Here is a 26896-nt window from a genome sequence, read left to right as displayed (position 1 = left end):
GATAACAAGAGTTCTTTCCTGTGCATTTTTATTTAGACAGAATGTTCTCACCTCTGTTTCATCCCATTTCAGATCTACAACTTTTTGTCCGGCTTTTGGCTGCCATGTAGGTAACGTCACAGTTGCTTTTGAACGAGGAAGAGCAATGTCAGGTTCCAGCGTGGATGAGACTACTCTGCTGTGTTCTGGTGATGTCAGCTCTGTCCGTTCAGAGACAGGAAGGCTGTGGATTGAGTGTTCACAGTTTGTTCCCTCATAGCCTTCACTACAAAGACAGAGGTAGCCATCACTGCTAGTGCTGCAGTTACCATGGTGACAGGGGTTGCTGGCACAAGGATCTGAAACAAACTGGGAAAAACAGATGTAGGTCAATTACTGCATATAAAGGATTTATTTCTAACCTTTACAAAGATGATAAAAAAAGATCCTTTCCCCTCCTGTATTTATCTTCTAAACATATTTACGAACCAAGCTCATCTTTGATGTATTTTCAAGGAAGTAATTTCAAAGGATTAGAGAAGAATATTAATCCATATTACTCACTTTCCTCAGACCATTTAATGCTAATTCACTGTTGACACATCCAAGCAAAGGGATAAACACAAAGTAGGAACATGGACACTGTTGATAATCAGGAATTTTCAGAAACAGTCTTAGAAGAGTAACTTATCCAGGGAAAACAATAAGCATCTAGAAATACAATGCACTAAGAGAAATAAGGATGTGGCACAGAACACCTGCAGATCATCGGGTCATGGAGCGGCTCTGTGTTGTCATCATGCAATCTTATTTGTGGACCCACTGTCCATTTTAAAACAGCTCGGCCTCTCACCCGCACTTTGTTCAGTGGACATCAGTTTCAGAATCTGATTCATTCTAATGCTGAAAATTTTCTAGGGGAGTTAGGAAGTTGGGGCAAAAATGTGTTTATTTTTAGAACACCATTTGTCATAGCATAGCACAAGACTGAGCTCAGTGATGTAGGAAAAATCCTGTCCTAGGCTTGCTTGCCTTCTTCCAATTTCTAGCTTAAATTATTCTGCAGCTAGTTTGTACTCAGTTTCTTATGTTACCACTTACTTTCATGTTAAATGTTTTTTCCCTCTTTTGTGCTGATGTCTACATCCATAATGTACTTACAGACTACATCTACAAACTCTTCTCAAGTTTCTTCCCATAGACTAGATAAGTCATGCTTCCTCCTTATGGAGGACAAGCCCTCCATTCATGTGCTCATTTTTGCACTCTGACCTCCAAAGTTTAGCACTGACTTTTGTAAATGCATCAGTACTTTTGTTTGTCCTAGAAATAGCTTCCTTGATATTACTTAAGATATGTTTGCCTTAGTCAGAGCTAGATCACACTGCTGACTCACCGTCACCATTTGACTAACCAAGACAGCCAGGCAGTTCCCTTGATTTGTCTTCACATTGAAGTGAGAACCCATAACTGGAAACAGATATTTTCTCAGTCTTTAAACACAAATTTCACCCAAGTGCTGCAGTCCTAAAGGTTACCAGTTCTCCCCTGTACAATATTCCAGTCCTTCCCTTCATAAGCAACGCTTCTGATTATATTTCTCTGGAAGACACCACAGTTTTTTATTATTAAGCATTTGTTTCAATTATCATAGGAACTACATAAGCACTGGGTCTACACTATAAATTTCACCTTTCCATCAGTTCAAAGGCCTGGTGTCAGTAATATCCAAATCCTATTATTACACTTTCTTGTGTAAAACAGTACTATTATTGACCTCAACCAGAATTCTTTCTCTGGCTGGACTTTTGTATACCCCAACCCCTGTAACATTTTTTGACAGAAAACAGAGGAAACATTATTATGAAAGTTAACTTCAGAGACAGTTAATGCTGAATGGCAAATTTTGTACTGACTGGTGCAGAAGAGTTAGAGGCCATGGAAGACAGTCCAGAATATGTGATCTACTCATTTATTTTGTGACCACATACAAATTCCAGCTCTGAATGTAATTTACTTTGCATGAGGACACATCTCACACATGTCAGATGACACACTAGACATCAGGATCAAGCTCTGACTCTTCTTCATTTTTAGAATTCAATTATATAGTAAGTTTATGTATACTTAATACATAAGGTATCAAGGAAGTATGGATTTTAATGATCAAATGGGCTTATCTCCTTAGAGTCTCTTTCTCCTGCAAATGAGCAGAATATGTAAGTTCTCTAAGAACAATTTCGAAATTGATTCTCTGCAAAATAATATTTAAGAGACACAAAAGAAAATAACAATTTCTAGGAAGGAACAAAACCCAGTTCTGTTCTGTGGTTTCTCAATTACATTTTAAGGTTGCTCCCACTGCCAAGCAGCCAAGATTTTAACAGAAATTCTGCCTCTAAAAGTGTTGAAGATAAAAAGTGTTGATGTGCAAACAAAGCCCAGTTCAAAAAATTTTTGCAACAGTTTTTTCATGTTCTTCTTGCTTGGATTAGATCTGAGTTTTAAAGACATGCAGCTATCCTATTTTTGGATAAGCTCTTTATTCACTCTTTCACAACTAATCCAAATACACATAACTCTCTTCTTAATAAATCAGCATTTATTCTATTTGGAGGAAAAAAAATTGTTCTCATCACACCTAAAACGTGAAGGCTATTCTTTTCAAAAATAAAGACCATTTTTTCCCCTTAGTGAATACAACCATTCGCTTTACAAACAAAATAATAAAAAGTGTTCTGTGATACATGTTACTTGCTGTAAACTGTTTTGAGCTCATTAGACTGGAAACAGATGTGCTTCATGAAAAGCACTGCTTACTGCTGCCCATGAAAAAACACTAACCTTCCACACACAGTGGAAGTGAAAATAATTAAGGCTGTTTGGTTTAGATGAAGAATAAAAAAAGATGTGTAGATGCAGAACTTCAGTGATGCACTCAGAATTTTGTTTTATGAAATACTTCATAGGATTTTAACTTATCATTCCCTTTTCTTAGTTACTATTAATTCTAACGCTTTTTGTTCTTTCAGTAAGCTTATCAAAACAATGCAATGTCCGCTGTGCATGAAAGTTTTCTGTTGAACTACAGAAAGTTCATTTTAATTAGCAGCTAAAAAGAGATGAGGAAATAAAATTGATTAATCTCTGTTGGTTGTGATGTTTCTGTGGTTCTTCGAGTCCTCTCCGAGGTGAGATGGAATGGTTAGCAAGGGCTCTGTGAAGCATCTTGACAAACACAATCTGTTCATTACTAAAAAATTCTAGATTATATTTAGGTGTAGAATTTCAATAATCTTAATTAAGAAAGTATATTTAGTATCTAGGTCTCTTGTTTTCATCAGCTTGTCTCCATTTAATAGCCTGTCAGTTTTCCTAATACATTCAGTGACTAAATAGGTACAGGCAGCAGTTTCAGCTGACAAAGCTGAGCTAAAAATCATAAAATGTATTTGCATGCAGTTACTATTCCAGATGCCTGGACAGTTGTAATCTTTGCAGCATTTTTCCAATAAAATCCTAAAATAGATTCATTCTAAGGTGCCCTTCATATTGCAGTTAATTTTCCAAAGGCAGACTAAATATGGTATAAACACTAGGCTTGATTAAGAATCACACTCACAAACATGGAATGTTTGCCAGCCAGTCCAAATGTTTTTAAATTTTCAGTTTAAGATAAAATATAGCAGGATGTAAATCTGCAAGACTTCTGCAAACGGAAAGACAATCTTTCTGCTGGTACTCCTTGTGGCGACACTAATTTGTCATATTTTATGTTCATTCAGCATCTCTTCAGAGTGGTTCTACTTGTACCTGGAGACAGTCCAAATAGATTCCCCCGGAGAGCTTCAAAAAATAGAATGGTAAGCCTAGAGAGAAGGCTGTAGATAAGCTCTTACACACTGTGCAAAACCTGTCTTCCGTCTATGGCTCTCCCCTTAGGTGTGTTAGTACAAAACTAACTTTTGGGTCAGATTTATTGCTGTTGCCTACAGTCACAGACAGCATTATACCAGCTTGCAACTTTGTTAAAATACAGAAAGAGCAGAGTAAAGCCAGTCCTCATATTAGGAATTCAGAAGATTGTTTAAATCCAGTCTATATAGTGAACGTCAACCAGCTAACAAAGCGAAGCTTCCTCAAAAATTTTGAAGGCTGGTATTTTACACGTGTACGGTACCACTCAAAGCCTCTGAAGTAGCCTTCAGACATTAAAAGCTGACATAGTCCAAAAGTTTCCAATGGCTCCTCAATGGCTCCCTGAAATAATTTTTCCACAGTTACAGTTAAATGTTGTGGTTTTCAAATATGTGAAGTGTCTTTAGCTGATTGCTATTTAGACAACTAGTTCCCTCATGTGTTGTGGTAAAAACAGATCTTAGGAGAAATTTAAATCAGTAACACTGGCTTTCCACCCACATTGCTGAAGAAATTTCCCTATACAAAAGCAGACAACTGTGATCAAAAGCGTTATCACCAGCAGAGAGAAAAGAGCAGACACACCACTTTCAAGCTACGCACAGTACACTAAATATTATCAACTTCTGAATACTTTAGAAATAAAATAATTAAAATCTACAGTCTAAAATATCAGTTTGGTTTTAATACAGTAAATAGAAAATAAAGGTTTTTTTATAAGCACATCTGAAATATATTATCTTTGCATATGCATTACTTTATGAAAAAGAGAGATTTAAATCTTTTACATAGCAATGGCAACAAAGATTATCTAGAAATGTAAGAATGGTTTAACTATGTTCAAATGAATAAACTCAGCCTTGTTCAATCCCTCACACTGTGAAATTTTAAATCCGATTCAATCACACACTAAATATTAATGCAAACTAGGAAATGAAAGACAGGAAAACAAGATGAATTTAAACACAAAAAAAACAAACAGCTGTTCTATAAAGCATCCACAGAAAAAGCACTGAGATGAGTATATGAAATAAATGCATTTTCTTCTATTTTGGGAAAAGACTGTCTTGTACGTAGTGGGACTTAAGCAATATATGAGGTCCTGGAAACCAGAGCAATCAGGGCTTTCTTTTCCATCCCTCAAAACAATCTAAGCAGGACAAAACATTTTTATATTACATAAAACATTCAAATGGCAGCTACAAAAGTTTCAGTTCTGAGAAACTAACTACAAGCTGCAACACGGAATTGGAATTAATCAAGGTTCAGAGGGTAATGCCAAGAACTGTATTATACCGAAACTACAATGTAAGCAACTTCTTTCTAGAAGTAAACATCTACTGTTTTCCTTTAGCAATTCCACTCAATGCCCCTAACCCATCAAAAATGACATCAATAAATCTAATAAAGAAGTGCAACTTTTATCAGATAATTCAAAACATAATTCTTTGAAACACCATTAACCACAAGTATTTTGGATTGCTTCCATGCTGCTATTCTCACTGCATGAGTTTTGAATAATCAGAGTAATGAAACTGCCAGTGAATGTAATAAATGGATAGAAAACATTTTCCTTACTTCAGTGAAGCAGCAAAAAAATGCCTAAAGAAATTGTCTGTTTAATTGAGAACCAAAGCATGGCTGCCCAAATCTATTTGAAAAACCAGCAAAAATAACAAGGCAAAGTTTGAAAAGCAGGACAGATTTTAAAAACAGAGCTCTGGCAAATGGCTAAGTTATCCTTGCATAATAAGTTACCATACATCTGCTTTGCTCTGCCTATCCTGAGGCACATTCTTACCTCAAGGCATACTGAAATAACTACAAAATAAATGGATATCACTTTTCCTTTCCCTCAACAAAAGTTAAATACCTATTTCACACTAACCACAGATTACTGCTATGTATAAGCATGTACATGAATAATTATTGAGAATCACTTTACAGTTTTTCTCAGCTTTTCTCATCAGTTTTGGGTGGTTTTTTACTATTATTATTTTCCTTTATCCTGTTGGGAACGGCCATTCAAACTGTTTGCTATTTCTCTAGATATAGTGGATTTAATATCACATTTCAAGTAGACAAGTCAACTTACCGTGTTTTTCAGCAATACCCATACTTAGCAAAAATGCTTTTAAAAACCAAAATGAAGTCAGAATATCCATCCTGAAGACAGGCCAACTACTTATCAGAGAGGATCTGAAAAGATTAGAATTGAGGTTTTTTTACCAGAGCATCATCTTATGTTGCTCTCAGCAGCGGCTGGCAGCCAACATTACAACTGTTAAATGGGACCCCAGTGGCACTCTGATTACTGCTGGTAAAGCTAGGGGATAATTTTAAAGACAAACCATTAAATTTGTTACAGTAACACAATACATCTGTTCAGATCTTATCCTATTATTTCAGTATGAAAATATCACACAGAGAAAGAATTGCCAATAGTGTCTTAATTCTTAATATTGTTTTCCCTTTTTAGAAGTATTTTTTCTTGAGCAACAGTACGGTGCACAAAATATTTTTATGATAGGACATTAAGATATGTAATGATATGAAAATTCATATTTTTATTTCTAGAATGAACTTTTGCTACTTTCTAACACACACTTGTGCAAAGCTGAAATGAAGTAAATATACTCCCTTATTTTATTCTAGAAGTCATTAACTGACCTAAAAAAAAAAAAAAAAAAAAAAAAAAATCACAGGTAGTATTCTATTAAAAAGGAAAAAAAAAGGCAAATGTTTCAACTTACATGCAAAACATTTTAAAATCTTTTTAAACAAAGGATTAAGTAACTCTAATGAATTTAAATTTTAAGTCACACTCGGATCCAAGGCTAAAAATATTACTTTAAAATCTTAAAGTTCTGTCATGCATGCTCTGAGTTATGATGAGATCACGACTCACCTAGGGAGAATACAGTTGAAATATCTTTGATCTGATTAAAAAATCCCAAATAATCCACCACTGGGATTTTCTAAACTGACTAAAGAAATTACTTATTCTACTGAAATTAAGAATATCTTGAATTCCTAAGTTTTCATCTGTTTATAAATCAACAGCACACTACAGCCTCTATTCATGTATACCAAGTATTACACAATCTGTGTCTGTCCACCCTTACAAATACTGACTGCAGTGAACGAACAAGATTTGGTATTTTTCTAGAGATCTCAAAAATAATTCAGCTTCTTTCACTTCCATTGCATGAACAAGCAACCAGATAGAGGATCAAGCCTTTATAATTATATATAACTATATATGCTCTAACTGGCAAAAAGACCACAGCGAAGTTCACACATTATTATATAGCAAGCTAGTTACAAAACAGAGTACTCTTAGAAAAGTTCAACAGCAACAACAGCAGCCATTTTCATTTTCTTTAGCATCAACATCGGTCAACCTCAAGACACAAATTCATATAAAACAAGACTTCGTTAGTTCAAGTACCCATGACATTTCTTCGCTCGGAAGTCTGAGGCTTCAGACACTTTCTAGATAAGATACAGCAAAACAGACACACAGATCTTGTAACAAGGACTGAATAACTCAGCGAGTTGTGCAATAACACTATGCAGTTGAACCATCACCACCACATGAAAACCTGAAAAACTCGATACATGTGACAATTGGCTACTCTCATAGCTGTTTGCCCACAAAAGGCTGTGAAAACAGGAAAAGATAATAAACACAACCACAAGGTATCTAGATAATACGATATACTCAGCAGACCACTGATGTCACATTTTCCAAATCAACTACCAAAAAAAAAACCCAGCTAAAGTTTGGGGAGTTTGAAAAGAAGTCATTATAATTTCAAGCCACAATACATCAGAAAGGAGACTTTTCACCAGCTGAGACATTCAGCAATCAATAAAATGCTTATGCACCTGGCCAAATAGACAAGCATTACACAGGTCCTCCAACACTTTCAAATGGTCAGCATTACAACCAACATTACTGCACTCTGTGCAGTACTACTGACACCACAGTAAAACACAGATACGCATACTCCTGATATTTTCTTATTGCTCATACTTCAACCTCCTGCCAGATCAACAGTTAAAATATTGGTTAGTTGGAGAAATACTGAAAGATGAAAAAAACTGTGAACACACTAATGCATTCTCTCATTAGGTCTTCTCTGTATTGCTGTGTTGGATTAAGTTATGCCCCATGATCTCTATTTTAAAAACACTTTCCTGTATTTATTAATATATACTTAATTTTAATAATTTGGGCTCAGGATTAGAAATATAAGACTCACCTACATTTTTCTTATGGTTTTGGGTGTTACACATCAAGTACTTAACACACAGAGGAGAACTGACATCTAAGAGATTCAGTGAAAAGGGATGCCAGTGCGAAGTAGCTGCCTTCATTTCTCTGGTTGTTACAGCAGACAAGGACCCACAGCCTTCCTGCGTGGATTAGGAACCTAAACAGATTTCTTGTCACAAATAATTTTTTCTTTTAAGACACAGTCAGAGACAATATAGAAGCCTTTATCTCATAACAAAGCACCTGCCTGCACATAAAGAGCAATGTCCAAAGAGTTTCAAGTCAACATCCAGTTCCTAATCCTGAAGAATATCATTTTACTGCAAGAAATAATTGGATTAAATATTTGAACAATGTTGGGAACAGAGATAAAAGCCCAAATTCTCTGCTTCTGCTTGCTTAAACATCATCACTCACTTGTGTTGACACTCATTCCTGTCGTCACGCTCTCTGCCCCTGTGATTTTTGCTCTGGAAAGCAGTTCAAACTACGCTTTATCTCACATTTTATGACAGGCTAAGAGTGAACTCAGTTGCTTCATGGCAGCTAACACACTAACTTGTTAAGGTATGACAACAGCAACATATGCCTATAATTTCAGATGCATAAAATAGGTCTTTTTATTCAGTGGTTACAGGCAATCTTTCTTTTAACCTCATCTGAAATAGCTGGTTTGCCCAGTCAGTAGAAAAACTTATTGGGGGCTATTCTTAAAATTTATCTTGCGGCCCAAAAGACCTTCTAAGATTTGTCTTAAAATAAGCTGGATGATCATTTTTTCATGTCAGATACAATAACAGATACAATTGTTCAGGGGTTTATCTTTCTAGCTTCTATAAATACAATTTTTCTAATATCAGGTTTTGATAATTTTCTTCTAATTTCAGCTTCTCAATCATTCTCACAACTTCTAGTTATATACACAAACTTTTAATTTCTTTAGTGCAGAGAACTGTGCCTTCATGATAGGACAATTCAAACAGGAAACTACCTCGAAAATCTCTAGATCTAGGGAAATAGAAATGTGGTGTTTAACCCACCTCTCTGGGACAGTGGCACGCAGTCTCAGCTCTCCTGCACCAAGTTACAGCTAGCCGGTCATTACAAATAGGGGAACTAATCCTCAGTATGTTTACTATTTTTTTGTATTCCGTCACATCAAAGATAACAAGCAGAAAGCTGTTTATTGTTAGATCTTCTTATTGATGTCTCCAGGATGCCATGCATACTCATTGTTCAACATGATGAAAGGCACATGTAGAAATAAATGGTGAGATTAGTCAAGTTTCAGTAAATTATTGCCCAGCAGTAAACTTATCATCTGTAATTTTAAATCTGCCCTAAAGATCACAGTTGTTACCAAATGCATTGCAACTTTAATGAACAGTTCCTGAAATACATTACAGGATTTGTGCCCGCTCTAGATGAAGTGGCCCTGACCTTTTAGGGCATAAACAATTATAGGAGTGTTTTTGCCCAAGTTTCTCTTTCCATTGGCCTAAACACTGGCATTTACAAAATCAGATACAAAACTTTACAGCCCATTTTTCTAGCACTGTAGAGAAAGTAGGGCTGTGACCTAAATAAGCAATCCTATTAATTGTGCATGAGGTCAGATATCGAATGACCTGTCAAACTACACTGTGTGCATGCTGTCATTTTGCTGTCCAATATAAACTCTAGAAATAAGAGTATTTTTTTGAAGCAATACCATTCTACAATTTCTCTCAATCTTACAAATTTCCCTTTTGACGGTTTACCCTCATGAATCAGACTGTATCCAGAGAATTTGAAGCTTATGTCAGTGGTCATCGCCCATATTTTTTACTTCTCCAAATGCTTTATTACTCTCTTTGAACGACTTCCAATTCACTGTTTCAGCTAATAATTCCAATACTAATTTATGTTTATTGGCCAGGTCCCTTCATGTTTTGATGCTATGAATTAGAGTTATCATTTTCTGAACTCAGCAATACTTCATGGCATCTAAAAAAATTCTGTGACAATAACTAAACTGTAGAATTTCTGTGCTGAATGAGGTAATATTCCTTTAACCTGATTTAAATTTTCTGTTCAGTAATTTTATTATGTCCGTACTCCTTATCCTGTGATATGCTCTGTTCTTCACATCATTCATGATATCTGAGACTTCTGTCACGGCTGTGTTTGGAAAAGAGGTGAACAAGAAAAGTCCTAGATATTAAGAAGTTCTTACCTGTGGCTTGTTATCATTCCGTAATTTTGAGGTTGAGACGGAGTACTGGAGATGTGGGAATATCTTGGATTTATACACCAGTATAGTGACAATACCTGCTTTTTTCCTCTGGTCCTTTCATCACACTGATCAAAATATTAAAACCAATTCTTACAATGATCCTCATTTGTTTTGTCACTATATTTCATTTCTTATCTTTATGAAACATTATTCAAGGACAAAACTGATTGCTTTTATTGGTTTAGAGACAGACCCTCTGAGATTCTGCACGTCTCCTGCACCCATGTACAATACACAATGGCAGTTACACAAATCAGGAGGGTAAAGATTTGCAGATCTGATCACTGTCACGCTCAGAAGCTTTGTATTGAATACAAAGGCAATAGCAGCAGAATTCTATTTCCTGCAGACAGCTTGAACAGCCTTTCATTAGTTAGAGTCCTGTATGCATCCTTGTATATTTAATAATTTTTTATTTTTTTTGCAAGATTCCATTAAGTCTCACAACAAAACATTTTTTTTTGGTGACAAACATCAGCGCTTTTGAAAGCTACTCTCCCATACTGATTAGTGATATCATGGGTAGAAAGACACAAGAGTGATAGCACTCCAGAAGTAAGAAGTGTTTATTTATGGATATTCTTTTCCTCCAGATTATCAGGGTTTTAGAAGCTGAAGCACTTTTCTTCTTTTGAAACAGCTAAAAGAATCCAAGGGAATACTTCCTGCTACTATAAAAGAATTCTAGGTTATTTCTGGGGTTAGCATATTGCCTCAAGTCACACGCATTAGTGAAGCACTTGCATACTGCTGTTCATAGTGCTTAGCTCTGCTAATAAGCATTAGTCATGATATTAAAAATGCTACTTTTCCTATTGAAACTATATTGAAAGATGGTGATGCAGGAAACATTTGAACAGGCAGCCGACCAGGCAGCCAAACATTCTACAAATAGCAAAACAGTATAGTACATTTCGCACAAAAGTGTATCTGTGGGGACCCATTGCACTCAACATAAAATTCAATTTGTACATGCATCTATTTACTTAATGGGATTAGACAGCATCTTTTGATAAAACTTGGATATTTTTTAAATTATTGAAAACTACAAAACCACATCTTGCATCAGTATTTTGTCCTTGACCTTCAGCAAATATGCTTATACTAAAACCAACTTCTAAAAGAATATAGGAAAAATGGGAGAATAAATATAAGAATTTTAAACCACTGCTATGGACATGCCTTGCAGGAAGCTTCTGGTGATGGACAAAAAAATGTCTCATTAAATCCCTGCTGTGCCATATCCTACATATCTTATTCTGTCAGGTTACATGATATGTTAAGACACTACACAACTGCCATTCCCTCTGAGGATAGAAAGTGCAAGAGAATAGGAGAAGATCCTTAATGCTATGTTTGCAAAATGGTAAAACACAACATCACCTCATTGTGGTATAAATTCTGTCTTTATTCTCTGTTCCCTCACTGTTAGTTGGTTCAAAAATTGTTTTAATTGAGATTAGTTAAACAGACAACAAAAATATGGACAGTGAAAAGAAAAGTGATAAAAAATTTTCTCATTTGTCTTGCTTCTGGTTTTTTTCCCCTTATCTGTTTTTCTTCCTTATTCCCAGGAGACCTTTCAGACGTACAGTGCTCCTTCAAGATTCCACTGCAAGTCAAGAAAATTTTAAAACCATGATGTGATTAACCAAAAATTCTAGCAAACCTCTTCCCATTCATATGCCTTTTGCCTTACAGAAGTTATAATTATTTTTTACTTAGAGGCACAATTAAAATATTTTTCTGAGAAATAATATTTTAATTAATTTTATTTATAATACAGGAAATAAATACTGTGGGAGAAAGTCTACAGCAAGATCAAAAGAAGCCAAGAGAAGTTGATCAGGACAGATAAAACATATTTTTACAATACGAGTGAAAGAAGTATTAATAAATCAAAACATCTATTCACAGAAACAGTCAGATTTTCTAATATTAAAGATGGTGAACCATGGGTTCACAATTCCTTTCTTTATCATAACAAGACACTGAGTTACAGATAAAATAGAGGGGTCATATGACTAGTGCTACAGTGTTTAGCACAAAGAAATAGATTTGTATTGCAAGGAGAGAAGAATGCTAGTATTTTACATAACATTATACAAACATTTCAAAAGCATCAGTCAGCACTAAGCACTTGCTAAACTTGGTACTGTATCTTTAACCTGAAATTTCTACCTACAGAGGTGTTCTTGCAGCATTCAGCTGTAAAATACTCATAGAATCTCAATTGTTTACATTAAAAACAAGCAATGTAGCACAAGCACTACTTTCCCAAATGTTAGCCCAAAGAGACAGAGGGAAGACAATTCTTAAGTGTTAAAAAAATGTTATTTATCCACATATGCCACATATGCTTTTCATTATTACCTTTACTTAAAAGATAAATATGTAGGAGGTATACAAAAAAAAAAAAAAAAAAAAAAAAAAAACCACATTGCAGGGCACAGAGCAGAAAAGTTTTAGAACTATTGAAAACTACAGCTTGCAAGAGAAACAATCTGATAATGATATAGTCCGATCTCTCTCCTGTTCTGCGAAAATCAGGCTATTGCTCGCCTTCCAAAAAGCTTTCTTAGAAATTCTCCAGCATACTACTACTGCTTCTTATCCAGATTTTCCATAAGTTCTCTATGAATGATAAAATTCATATTATAACTACAGTTCCATCATCGGACATCTACTCCAATTACAGCCTTAAAGACTACAGATTTTTTAGACCCTCCTGTTTTTATCATTTTTCATCCAACTGATGATCTGACATACATTGGAACAGAGCCACTCATGAGCAATGGGCATTTATGTATATTTGCATCCTTGAGTAAAGGGGTGTAAGATGCAAAATCAAACTAAGCCTCAGAATCAGAGGATAAATAAATATCCTAGAAAATACTGTTACCCTGCCTAATAGGTATTGGGGATTAATCTGCCAACAACTCTGATATCTTCCATACAGTTACGATGGATATTCACAAACATGTTGAACTGCCTGGTTTTCTGTAGCATTTGATTTGCTAGGTCCAGTTTTAATACTGTCTCTCTGAGGCCAAATCCTTGAACACACATTCAAATGCATCCCAAACCTCTCTTGAACCTCTTATTTGAAGGACACCATCATCCAAATGTCCATGCACTTGTTTCAGGAGAAACTCTCTCACATGTCCTCGCTGTCAGCTTCTTTAACTCATGGTTTATTTCTGACAATGAAAGGACAATGAAGTCAATTAACACTCAGACACTGAAATTTCATATATGCACCCACTTTACTAGGTGTAAAGAAAAGATGTGCAGTTGGTTGGAAATACAACGTGACCAAAATCGCTTTTCCATTGTGCAGGCTACACTAGGATTCTTAGATTACAAGTCAGTCCTGAAGTTTTCTTACTATATTTAGGTTTGTAAAACCCACTCTCCTCCCTAAAAATGGCTGAAGGTAAAGCATCCCTCCTTTCCAACCTTAAAGTCTGCTTTGCAAGTCTACAAAATCCATATAATTTTCTCTCCCTGCTCAAACGGTCTGCTGCTTAATTACGAGCTCATCAGGAAGGATCAATATCTCTTGGTTGCAACCAACTCATTATCCCAACATTCTGCATTTGACTAAGAGAAACCCCAGGATTTTTTTATTTTTTTTTTTAAATTGTTCAAGTTTCAAGCATCCTCTATAAATACCTCCTGGAATTTCATGACCCAATACACATTTAATAAAATTAAAATAAAAATTGTGAATTTTTGAAAATGGTATGGAATTGATGCTTAAAAGATCAAGAATGAAGAAATACAGGAGCACATGAGGTTACTTTTATTCTTATGGTCTCCTCTGCCAGAACACTGACTTTCTGTGACAGCAAAACCAAAAAAGAGCAAAAGAAACATTAAATTCCAACTTTAATCAGATAGACTATTTTGCTAATTACTGCTTTTGCCATATCAAAGGGAACAAAGGAACAGATGACTCGAAAGCATAACACAAAGCATGCAGTAAAAGGTACTGCTTTGAATCAAAGTGTCAACACCTGCATAAATAATTAGCCAGAACAAACGTATTCAAAACACGGATATGCAAAACATACTTAATTACACCCAAAGTTGTAATTTCTCCAACAGAGAGATAGGCTCTCAATGAATGCACAGAGCAAAGAGAAGCCTGCAAACTACAAGTCAGAGAAATGTTAAGGAATCATTGCCCTCCTGGGATTGTAGATCAGTATTAAATTTGGAAAAAGCAAAAGACTGAAAGGTAGGAAAAAAGCACGTGGTTCTTGCACAAGCTTTGCCACATTGCTTTGCCAATTTATTTCCAGCTTGATTTGTCACACTTCTGCTACTTTTCTATTAGCCTTTACTAGAACAGACTGCATATTTTATGAAGACATTCAGGAACAACTTCTTGCGCACAAAAATGTCAAGGACAAAATAATTAGCAATTTCATTTTAATTTATGATCTCAAACAGGATTTCAATCTTGATAAAGCATGGACTAGTTCTCCTAAAAAGGAAAGGAGCAACCTTTAGACTGCCTGAATTAGGGCTTTCTCACATTATGATGTTAGTCGTATGTGGAACATAAGGTTATTTATGTTTAAAATGCAACAAAATCTGACTATCAATCAACTGAACAACTAACCATGGAAACATCCTGCACCATAGGTCAGTAGAATTACAGCAAGTAATGCTGTGCCTGGAACTCCTTGCTGCGGCATCTACCACATAAAAAAAATAAAACCACTACGCAATATTCCACCACAAACATGTACAGAGATCTGCCAGATAAATACTTTGAAACTGGAAGGCCTGTATTACAAGCAGATTGAAGCATGGCACTATCTCATCCTAAACTTCTTTATTATACATTCCTTTTGTCCACACTTAGATTACAAAGTCAGAAAAATAAAATCAAAGCAAAACAGTTTTTAGATGACAAATGATCTGGCAAAATGCCTAAAATATTTACTCTGTTTCCTTTAGAATAGCTATCCATATGTTGGTAACTACCCATATTTTCTTGTCCCATGATACAATCAGCTTGGAACTAGACATGAACTCCAGAGCACTGAAATTAGAATTATATTCACAATTTAGAATATTTCCTACTGCAACTGTATTGTTCTTTCATTTAATGTAGAAAATTCTGCCTGCTAATTTATAATTGCTTTTAAACACCAATACTTACTAGATTTCAAATTGCAATGACCTTGCAAAAGAAAACACTGATCATCATATTGGGGCTGGATTCATCCTTTTTTTGTCTTTCTTTTCATTATTTTTTTTTATTTATTAATAAAAAAATACCAGATTTCTTCCACCTATTTAGCCTTCTCTGCTTATTCTAGAAATATTTCCAAAAATAGAATTAACTTTTTTCTTCCATCCCAGTGGACACATTCTGTATCCTCATTACCCTTGCTATGGCCAACCTATATTACCCCAGATTAAAAAATTCAGTGCATTGAATGCTTCTTTACTAAGTTTATAACTCCCTGTTCTGCTCACAAAGATGACTGCAATCTTTTCTTGTAATTTTTATTTGTCATAAAAGGGTCTTGCCAAGTAGCAATGGAGGGGGAAAAAATGTATATTACTGCATATTACATGTATTGAACTATACAATTTATCCTTTCAATGATAACTATTAGATGCACTAACTAGCTTGCCTGGATTTTCCAACTACATCAATCCACCAATATGTATTATCTTATTTACAAACCCCATCCTAACTATTACAAATATTTTTATATTGAAGGAATACTGAACTAAAGTGCCTGGTTAAAAATTACATAAAAAATAAATCAAGCCCTGAGACAGCATGAGTTATTAATTAACAAAAGCAATTAAGAAGATAATTAATGATGTGACATGACAGCAGAGTTTATATTCTTTAAGGAATACTGACACCCTTCAACTGAAGCATTGCATGACACCTACATTCTTAACATACAAGCATCTGTATAACTAGATAATATAAATTCTTGTGATTTAGCATCAGAAGTCTTTTCTCCACCATGTTTTGTAAAGAATAATGAGTTTTGGGTGAAAACTTTGAAAAAACTATATTTAATTAATTACTTTGATTTATTCATACATACGTACACAAGAATGTTTAAACAACAATTAGTTAGATTGCATAGCTCTTTCTCCCAGTTTTGTTATTTTTAATATGGCAGTCTAAACACTTCTGACGTGGATAGACCATTTGTACACACTCAGAAGTAAACAGCAGTGTTTCAGAAGCGACAATAACATGACAAGATATACCCCCTAGCACTTAGCAGTACAGAAATGACATAACAATGCAAGCACCTCCCCCAGGGCTGTGAAAACTCCTAGTAAATTCATTTCATGTTCTTTAAATACAGTAACAGTCTCACAAAATTGATATGAAAAAGTCAAACACCTGATAAATCACAGAATCACAGAAATTTTCATTTGGAATGTATTGGTTTGCACACTACTTAGCTAGTACTACAGATTCTCTAATCCATGCAGTGAAAAACTGAATAAAACAGGACATCATCCTCAATTTTTCTTACAATCAATATTTACCCACACGCAATAGCCAAGCACCAGATAGCATGCACAGGCATCATGAAATTGCATTAGGGATGGATGGGCTAGGAGTAAGCAAACTGAAAGATGATGGTTATGGTTGTTTTCAAAAAATATAAGAGAGGAAAAGCAAAATTTGAAAGAGAAACAGCCAAAAATATGAATTATTTGTATAAATACCAAATACTTGAATAGCCTAGTTAGAACCAAAAAGATTGCTCTTTCTACTGAAGAAACTATTCCATAGATCACTTTGTTCACTGTTTCTCACTGTCATCTGCCTTAAAAATTGGAAGCATTTTCAAAATCGCATCAGAAATTTCCCTGGTTTTTTATACACATTTTTGTTATTTCTTACAGCAATGTATTTTAGTCACAGAAGCACCTTTCCAATTAATTTCTAGCATAATAACACAGGATATAGCAAGTTTGGAGTTTTCTTTTTTTAATTAGAGACTAGCTTATGTTTGTTCAACGGTGCAAGAGCCCCTGTGCTTTATATAACACAAAATAAAAGATCTCTTTATATACATGGCATGCAAAAAAGAACTCCTCAATCTGAGACTGTTAGAAATGGGCCACATTTCTATGATTTAGAGTTTAGGTGCACTCTAAAGCTATCACACACTTACAGTAGAAATTCGTTTAACTGTTTCAGAAATGCGAATTTATCTTCATGCAAGAGGGGGGTGAATCATATAAATATCAGATATACTTTCTCGACTGGTCCAGGGTCAAGAGTAGTTGAGACTTGCCTTCAGGACGAGGTGCCTCTGTCTTGCAGATGGCCTTTTACTGCATCTGCTCCATTCATCGTTCCAGCACCTCTATTCTCTTGTTGCGTTCACAGTCCCTTCCCATCTTGATCTAATGGGAGAAGGTCACATTTCACTCCAATGCTTGTTTAACTAACTAGGAATTTACTCCATTCACAGACCTTTGATATCAATGGAATACATTTTAGTGTGTCTTGGTAATTAGGGAACAGGTCACTCTTAGGCAAAGGCTTCTGTAACTCATTCTTAAATTCATAAATTTGCACTTCAGACAGCTTCCACTGGCAGCTCACTGTACAACTGTATTTGAGCCAAAGACAAAAACTCGCCACTTTCCTCCTCCACTATCACCCAAAGCTAAATTCTTTAAGTATGTCGTAGCAGAAACACGTACTTTTCTACACACTTGCTACATACAAATTCCGCAACTAAATAGTGAAAAATTTTGATTGTGTACAACATCATTTAGACACAATTTTACTTCATCATGTTAATTCTTGAAATGTAAAGCTTACATTCATCATTTTTCTTTTAAGGAAAATGCAGCCTAAATTTTATGAGCATTTTCTTAGAGATAAAATGGAGCAGTAGTAAATCCTGCTGTTTAAGACAATTATAATTGAGGCTTTACTAAGCAAACTTTGGGAATAAAAGTTTAACACAAGTAGTTCCCTGTTAAAATATATAGTTACTGAATTTTCACATTTTCTTTTCTGTTACCTGATTTCTTCTCTAGGGTCCTTCTGGTGACCTATATAAAACAGCAAAGTCTCGTTAACAGAATTTTGCAGCACCCAGAACTGGCTGTAATTGTTGAACTGAAGTCACAGCCATAGCAAGAACCTGTAGTTCTAAAGCCAAGCAGGAAATCTTTACTTTGAAATAAAATAGAAATAGGCTGCCCTCACCAGGGCTTTGAAAACAGGGGTTGGTAAAAATGTGAAGTCCTCTTATACAGAAATAAGGAGGATTTAGGGGGGAAAAAAAAAATCTCAAATTGATGCTTTTATCCTCCTAACCACTGCTGCCCATACAAACGTGGAAAAATCATTAAAAGTCCATCAGTCTTTCAAGTGCACCATTCCTCATAGAACTCACATGCTTACAAAGGAGGGAGGGGGGAGAAGTAACTTCTGTTCACATTGTTTGTGAATACAGAAGGCAATACATCATACAATATATAAAAACATTAATGAGTAAGTCTAGGCATGGAAAATCCATGGAATTCCTAGAATTCTAGAAAGGACATACACAGACATCATCCAAAAAGAAAAGCTAAGAAATTATCTTATTTCACATATCTTCTAACAAGATGTTATATTCTAATGGCCCAACATTGATCAGCAGAACAACGAAAGCACAACACAATGTTTTCAGTCTGAGAGTACAGAAAACTTCAGTAAGACTAAAAACTGTGAGCATTACTTTCACCTTATTAATGGAATGAAAGGTGAGAGAACAATAGTTCAGTTATCCTATCTCCTTCTCTTGAAATCTGAAGTACCCTTGGAACCTGTGGTGTGCATAAACCGTTTGCTTGGATGCAACTAACACATTGATCTTCAAGTATTTATGATACCATAACCATCCAGCCTTGGTGCCTACACTTTTTTCTCCATCCAGACAGAACTTCTACATAAAGAGTTCCATAACAGGCCACTCCGAAAATAATTTTCCTCCATGTGCAATTCAGTGAAGGAAGCTCAACTTCTAGGAAGTTCCTAGAACTTCAAGTTCTTAGGAACATATTCTACTCTACTCAGCACTGGTCTCCATTATACAAAAAAGCTGTGGACAGGCTGGAGGGGGTCCAGAGAAGGGCCACATGAGGAAAGGCTGACAGAACTGGATTTGTTCAGCTTTGAGAAAAGGCGGCTGCAGGGAGACCCATTCACTCTGTTCCAGTATTTACAGGGTGACTCCCTTCTTACAGGGAGTCACATGGAAAAGACAAGGGATAATGGGTACAGTTACTCCCAGGGATATTCCAATTAGACACAAGAGGAAAATTTTTCACAACGAGATCAATCAGCCATTGGGAATAATCTCCTCAGAGAAGTGGTGAATTCCCCAGTATTGGACACTGTATTTTTTGTAAACATTCAGCTGGACAGGGCACTGGGACATATTGTCCAAGTCATGCTTTTGCCAAGAAAGGTTGGACCAGCTGATCCTTGAGGTCCCTTCCAACATGGTATTTTATGATTTTATGATTGATTCTGATGAAACCTCTCCAAACTTCCTGGTTTTAAGCATACCTGAGGCAAAGAGAAATGGATCAATACATGTCTTCCTACTCTTATTTCCAATTTATTTGGTTTAGCCCTACCTCAGTTTAAGGAATATTTAGCTTTCAATGTTAATTTCTCTTCAAATTTGAAGTTCTAGGCTGAGCTTTGTGTAAAAGACACTAGAAATTGCACTTCTCTGACAGCTCTAGGGTAAATGAAACAATGTCCCCTGCATACACTTCCTGGTACTTTTCTGTTAACATGGGAAGAGTAACACGACTTTACCACAGAAACAAGTATCAGAGCTTTAAGAGATTTGTTCAGCCTCTTTTGTAATTGACTTTTGCAGTTTCAAAGTCTGTGTACTCCTAGCAATTCTAGTGGATCCCTAGGGCTTTGGTTAGCTACAGCAGTAATAAATTTGTCAGAATTTCTTAGATTACCTACCATTAACTGTCTACACACATGAGACTTATGCATGCATCATATGAATTGACCACACCTGCAAACAAAATCTCCAGCTACATGCATCTTCATGCAGAAATCATCACAAAGCTCTCCCATGTCAAAACACATGGGTTTATCAGTAAGTGAAGTAAAATAGCGGGATTTTTGAGAGGTAGACCTCTTAGCCTTATCTATAATCTATGCTTAAGGACCACATTACAGCTTATAGAAGCATATGAAATATGTGGTTCATATCTTTGCCATTCTTTCTAAATAATATCTAAGAAAATAGCATAGGTTAAAAGAAACAAAAATTACTTGAAGGATATTTTAACATGTTCACTGTTTCAGAACAAAACGTGACAGCAACACCCTCAAAATATCAAACTTCAGTCAAAACAGGCACATGATATATATTGCTTCATAACCTTACAAATATCATCTACATGTGTGCTGTCATAAAACATTGAAAATCAAGCTTTTGTGCCCCAAAAAAATACATCAAATTAGATTAATTTTACCTATATTTTACCACTTAAAACGTGGGTTTTTTATAAAATATTAATAAATTGGCCTACAAAAAAAACCATGATCAGTTCAAATTGCATGTCATGTGGAAGCAAAGGTTTCATAACATGCTCTCTGATTTTTTATAGAAAAACAATCCTAGAAGAATTGTTCTAGATATACACAGTGCTTGTAACTGACAGATATAAAACTTTGGTCTAGAAAAATGGCTTTCCAAAAATTTTGTCTTAACAACGCAATATAATTTTTACTCTGTGATTAAGAAGTGATTTTTTCCTTAGTAATGTTCTTTAAAGTATAAAACCCTTTAAAAAATTTGGACTACAATGACTCAGTAGTTCCAGATAAGAAAAGAAGGCTTAAACAAGACAGTGTTACCTCTGCATCTATAATTAGCAAATATCTAATAGCTATAAATATTCTTAAATCTACTTGGTCAGCATCCTAGATTTCAGCATTTAACCTTGGCTAATTCATTAACTTGATCCAGAAATCTGTTTGTTCCTTACTTTTGCTGCAATCACAACAAAAGCACCCTTCATAACTCTGAGTGTTTAAAAAAAGAAGTAAAATACATAAATAAATAAATAGAAACTATGTGGGAAGAATCTTTCGTTGTTCCTTAGAAAAAATGTATCCATACACTTACAAAAATAATCATAGGACAGGGTATATATGTTTTATGAATAAATGTAATTAGAGCTGCAACCCTTCTGTCTCTGTATATAATTCTCAGAAATACATCATTTCCTGAAGATACTTGCCAATGTATTTATACACCATTGCCGCCAAGTTCGTCTGCAGACATAAAAGTATAATATGTAAGTGTAATGCAAAAAGAACTTTTTCAGGACTGGAGCATGCACCACCAGTACCCACATATCCCCCCCCCCCCTTTTTTTTTTTTTTTTTTTTTTTTTTTTTGTTTGTTTTTTTTTTTGTTTTTGGGTTTGAGTTGGGTTTTTTTTTCCAATTCAAAATGGCCTGTTTAGCAGCAATCATCAAAGCCCTAGTTCAGGAAAAACATTGCATGCAACTTCTTTTGATACACGTTCCAGCAACAGCAAATACATTTATGGCTACTTTTTCTAACAAGGCTTAAACCATACTCCAACAGAAAATGTTGTATCCTTAGAAGTCATTCAAACATTTTTTTGTTTTCCAGATATGAACTGCTCATTTCCATGTTGCCTTGTAATATTATATTGAACATAAGGCTGTCTTGTATTGTGAACAGGAATTACTTATCAATACAGCTACTTATCATGAGAAATTAATATTCCTAAAATTTAATGAGCAATACTGGTGTTTGCATGCAGTTCATTAGGTTCCCATGTGGAAAGTGGAAAACACAACCGCTCAAAATTAAAAACAGTGGTTGTAAATTCATTCTTTTAGGCTTCCTCATCTTTTAACTGACAGCGGGAAACAGATGTGAGACATCAGATGCTCTAAGTTCAGTTCATTACTGTCAACCGTGCATTATTTCCCAACCTTACTGACAGCATGCTGATTGATTCCTACTCTGTAAGCCATATTCCTCTAGATGCATTTGGATTTGAACAAAGACTTTCTCTGCCATATTTCAGGAATTTTAATATTTTTTTTCTCCCATTTTCTTGTGTTCATGGTATAGTTTGAAGATCACTTGTCTCAACATACTCACATGTAGTAATGGAACAAAAATCATTAGTAATCTTTATTGTACTGTGTCTCATCTCCAAAGCAGAAAAAACATATTTCACACTGGAAGAGTAGCGTGCCAAGAGTGCTGCACTTCCCAGAAAAGACATACATTAGCTCTAGAACAGCTGCCAAAACAAAGGTGCTATCATGATCCAAAACCAGGAATGATTTGCACCAAAAGTGTATGTAACGAATAAAGATGAGAAACGCAGTCAAGTTACAAAAGGTGGGCAATATGAAAAGAGTTCTACAAACTACAATATTCAAACTACAGCTGCCCTCTTTAGCAAACAACTTGTTTTCAGTAATATATGAAAGTCTGGGCCATTTAAAAATAATTTCCCTAAAGTTTTACTGAAAAATTTGAGAAAGCTTACCAAGTTAATAACATCATCTATTGCATAAGGAAATACGGGGGGGAGGGGGGAGCGGGAAAGAATGGATTCCAGGTTTTTATTTCTAAAACTTACACTCCTAGAGCAGAAATAAGTCTGCCTTGGCATATTTTGAGGCTATGTAATTTGCTTCCTTACCTCATGTCCCCACAAGACTTTACGTATCTCTGAATTGCTGTAACTGACCAACACAGTCATACCTCTCTCTACACTTTGTAAAAGCAGAGAAGAAAAAGCATATGGGTATTTTAAAATAACACAGGTATTTCAACTAAAGTTTTTAATCAGATACTTTCAAAAGGTTTCATTTGAGGATACATACTGAAGGAAAGAATGAAGGAAAGAAGAAGGAAATAATGCAAGAGGATGCCCATTTACAATGGGCTGGCTACTTTGCCCTGTATTTTACAAGTCAAAACATAGACAATAATGCCAATAAATGCATTTACATAAAAACTTTGAGGTACACGGCTTTTGATGTTGTTGCACTTGAAGAAAGCAATTCAAGGGAACTACAAAATAAAAAATGACCAAACAACACAAAATAAAACTCTCATGAAACTTAAGACAAGTGCTCATTCAAAATTTGTTTAGCAGTCTATACCAACTTGGATCAACCTGGTCAATTAAGAGGTTATTCTACCTGTAAAAAGTCCTTTTTCCCCGTATGATGTCTCCAATGCTTTAAATAAAGAATTGTATTTCTGCAACCTGTTCAGGGCTACAAATAAGATAGCTCTGCATCATACTCATATCACTAGCTGAAGTACTGAGTATTCAAAAAAAGAGACTGCACTCTTCCTGAAGCCCAAGATCCCACGACTCTGGGGACAGTATACACACAATGACCTGAAAAATCCTTTCTTGACAGTTAAAAGCAAACTTTTGTATCTTTTTCTCCCTGAATAGCAACAGGTTTTTCCCTTCACAAACCTGGATCAGTCTTTACATCATAACATAAAAAGTGGGATTGCAAGGTTAAATTGCATATAGTTGGAGCAATATACAGTAGATGAACTTTCAATAACTTTGTTATTAAATAACTTTTAATAACTGTTATTAAAATAGCTAATGTAACATATTGTATTGCACCTGTAAAGTATGGACCAAAAACCTCTCCAACAAGGAAAACAAGTAGAAAATAGTGCTGATTGACAATGGAAAGCCTCTCTCTGTCATGCTTTTTAACACACAATCTCACATTCACTCTTGCATTTCAGTAATAAATCAGACTGTTATTCTTTTGGAAGAGTGCAGATTAAACAGGCTGCTTGGGACACTGCATCCTTTGATTCTTCTTTAGGATAAATCCTAGAGTCCAAATAAAACCTGGAACATATCAAGTACTATATATCTGGGAAAATATAGAATCATAGAATCATTTAGGTTGGAAAAGAAAACCCTTAAGATCAAGTCCAGCCATATACTTAACACTGCCAAGTCCACCATTAAACCATATCCCTAAGTGCCACATCTACACGTCTTAGACACCCCCAGGGATGGTGACTCTAGCCCTTCCCTGGCCAGCCTGTTCGAATGCTTGACAACCCTATCAGTGAAGACATTTTTCCTAATACCCAAACTAAATCTCCCCTGTTGCAGCTTGAGGCTGTTTCCTCTCATCCTATCACCTGGGAGAAGAAACCAACACTCACCTCGCTACAGACCTCTTCAGGTAGTTATCAAGAGGTAGTGTTGTAGGTCAGGTATCAGATCAGATAAGACAACAAAGAGCAGACATGGGGGAAGTAAGAGTCACACTTACATTAATACATGGAATAAATTTGGCAACCAAGTCCTATTTCACTTCAGTAAAAGGGTAAAAAGAGAAAGCATGAGCAAAGGGCTCCTGCACACACCTATGTGAGGGTGTCAGACAGGAATAAACATAAGCCTTAGTTTTTAGCAAGACCAAAACCAGCAACTTGAACTCTAGGAACCTGAGAAGCAAAACTACACTGACTAGAAAACATTGTTTGGACAGCAACCATGCATCACTGACACAAGATCAGCAGAATGCACGAAATTCCCATGGACTGTGGCTATTGACTATATTCAGAAGTCATGCCAGGTTAACTGAAATAGGTTTTGTTAAACTAATACATCCTTCACGCATGGACTCCTCTTTTCAAATATTATTTCAATACATTTTCAAATAGTTATTTCCACTTAAATTGCACCTGCAAAGTTGTGCCATTCTCATTGTATGAGAATTCTACTAAAGCCTACTAAAGAGAACTTTTGGCTTCAAAATGCTACGGTTTTATTGCTGAGAGAAGACAGGGAGAGTGGAGATAGTGCAAGAGGATTATTAGACTGAAGACAGGCAACTTTCCCATTAACTTTGGAAATCAGCCCAAAATATTTCATGTTCATGTCATATTAACCAAGCTTTTAATTGTATTTTTTCCTCCACTGTTATGATAAACCAGCCATGAAGCAAACACTGCTAGGTCTCCTTGTCATGCCATTTATTTTCTTTTATGACAAACAGGAATCACACAAGATTCATTCTTTCCTTCTGTGTTTATAGAAGTACAGCAAAATCTTTGTTCATGCCTTATTTTCTAGATGCTACAACCACATGTATGTACTATTACATGCAGAATTACCAGCAAATTATGGTCTTGGATGCTACCATGGCTACAAGATCAGAATCTTTTTGGGGAGGTTATTGCACTGAGCTTATATGACCCAAATTTGACAGGCTATGCAAACTCCACCCCTTCACAATATGAATCAGCTCAAACAGCTCTCAACATGAGCATGAGTTTTAGAGCATATTTTATATTGTCTGACTAAAACTATCTGGGCCAAGAAGGATCTACTTCACTGATAATGGTTATCTGGAAGACAGTCTCTATCCAAAATAAACCGTTCAATAATTCAAAAGTTCTACCTGAAGGTAACTTAGGAAAAATAACATTTTGCTTTTCAGCTATTATACCTGAGAGTATCTACCATAAGCAAGCCTAAATGCAAGAGCTTTTTATGTTACCTTACATCCTTAAAGACTGCTAAAAATTTAACGAGGTGGAATCCAAAACATGTGACCCTAAATTGAGAAGCTGTTAAATAAAACATGTAAGAACATGCTCAAAGCTTTCATTTGGAATTCTATTGTGGCCATTCTATATTTGGATCTTAAATGTCTCAAGGAGTACCTCAGGTAACCTATGAAAAATCTGCAGGGGAAAAAAAAGTAGTCAGTGGCTTAGGAGGCAAAAGGAAAATAAATCTTATTTTGAAATCATATTCCTGCGGCCTGCATGAAATGCAAAAGTAACCAAGCAGTGAAAAGCATGCTTTCATACAGCCAATAGTTTACCTAAATTTATTTTCCTTATTACATCAACAGTGTTTAACTGTTAAATAGATACCCAGAATGAACAGCCAACTGACAGGAAGAGACAGAGATGAATATAAATGCATAGGGGGGAAAAAAAACTTTCAAAAGTTTTGCTATCACATTCAGTTCTTATACATAAAAACTTATGCTTCCCCTTTTTGAGGGATGAAAATTCACAAAATAACCCCTCGTTTTACTACTTTTCAACTACTATGACGTAACAAGACAACTCTAGCCAACATTACCTAGAGGGCTTGGTTTTCCATGATTAGACCGTTCAGTTAACTAGTAGATTCAGATATATGAACCCATGCATGTAGGAGAAATCAAATCCTGATATAGTCTGATAAAGGAAGTAACTGAAGACACACTTTTCCTAATGGAATCTGCAAGCTGTGTGAGCAGGAACAAAACAACACTGCATTTAACAGCCCCTGGTCATAAGCTTACCAGCTTCAGAAACTTCTCATTATCTTTCCCC

At 35.4% G+C, this 26896-nt stretch overlaps 1 protein-coding gene across 1 annotated transcript in view; it reads right to left on the bottom strand.

Annotated features, from left to right (window-relative positions):
* DNER (delta/notch like EGF repeat containing) overlaps window positions 1-26896 on the bottom strand; it is a gene marked incomplete at both ends in the record, with an annotated part of 127974 nt that overhangs the window by 78190 nt on the left and 22888 nt on the right. The window contains one exon of the mRNA XM_080623440.1: window positions 52-348. Within this exon, the coding sequence (XP_080479566.1) occupies window positions 52-348 (297 nt within the window). The remainder of the gene's footprint in view (window positions 1-51; window positions 349-26896) is intronic.

Source organism: Psittacula echo, assembly GCF_963264785.1.
Source record: "Psittacula echo genome assembly, chromosome: 7".
In the NCBI taxonomy this organism is placed as follows: Eukaryota; Metazoa; Chordata; class Aves; order Psittaciformes; family Psittacidae; genus Psittacula; species Psittacula echo.
This window is presented reverse-complemented; position numbering and strand designations above follow the sequence as displayed.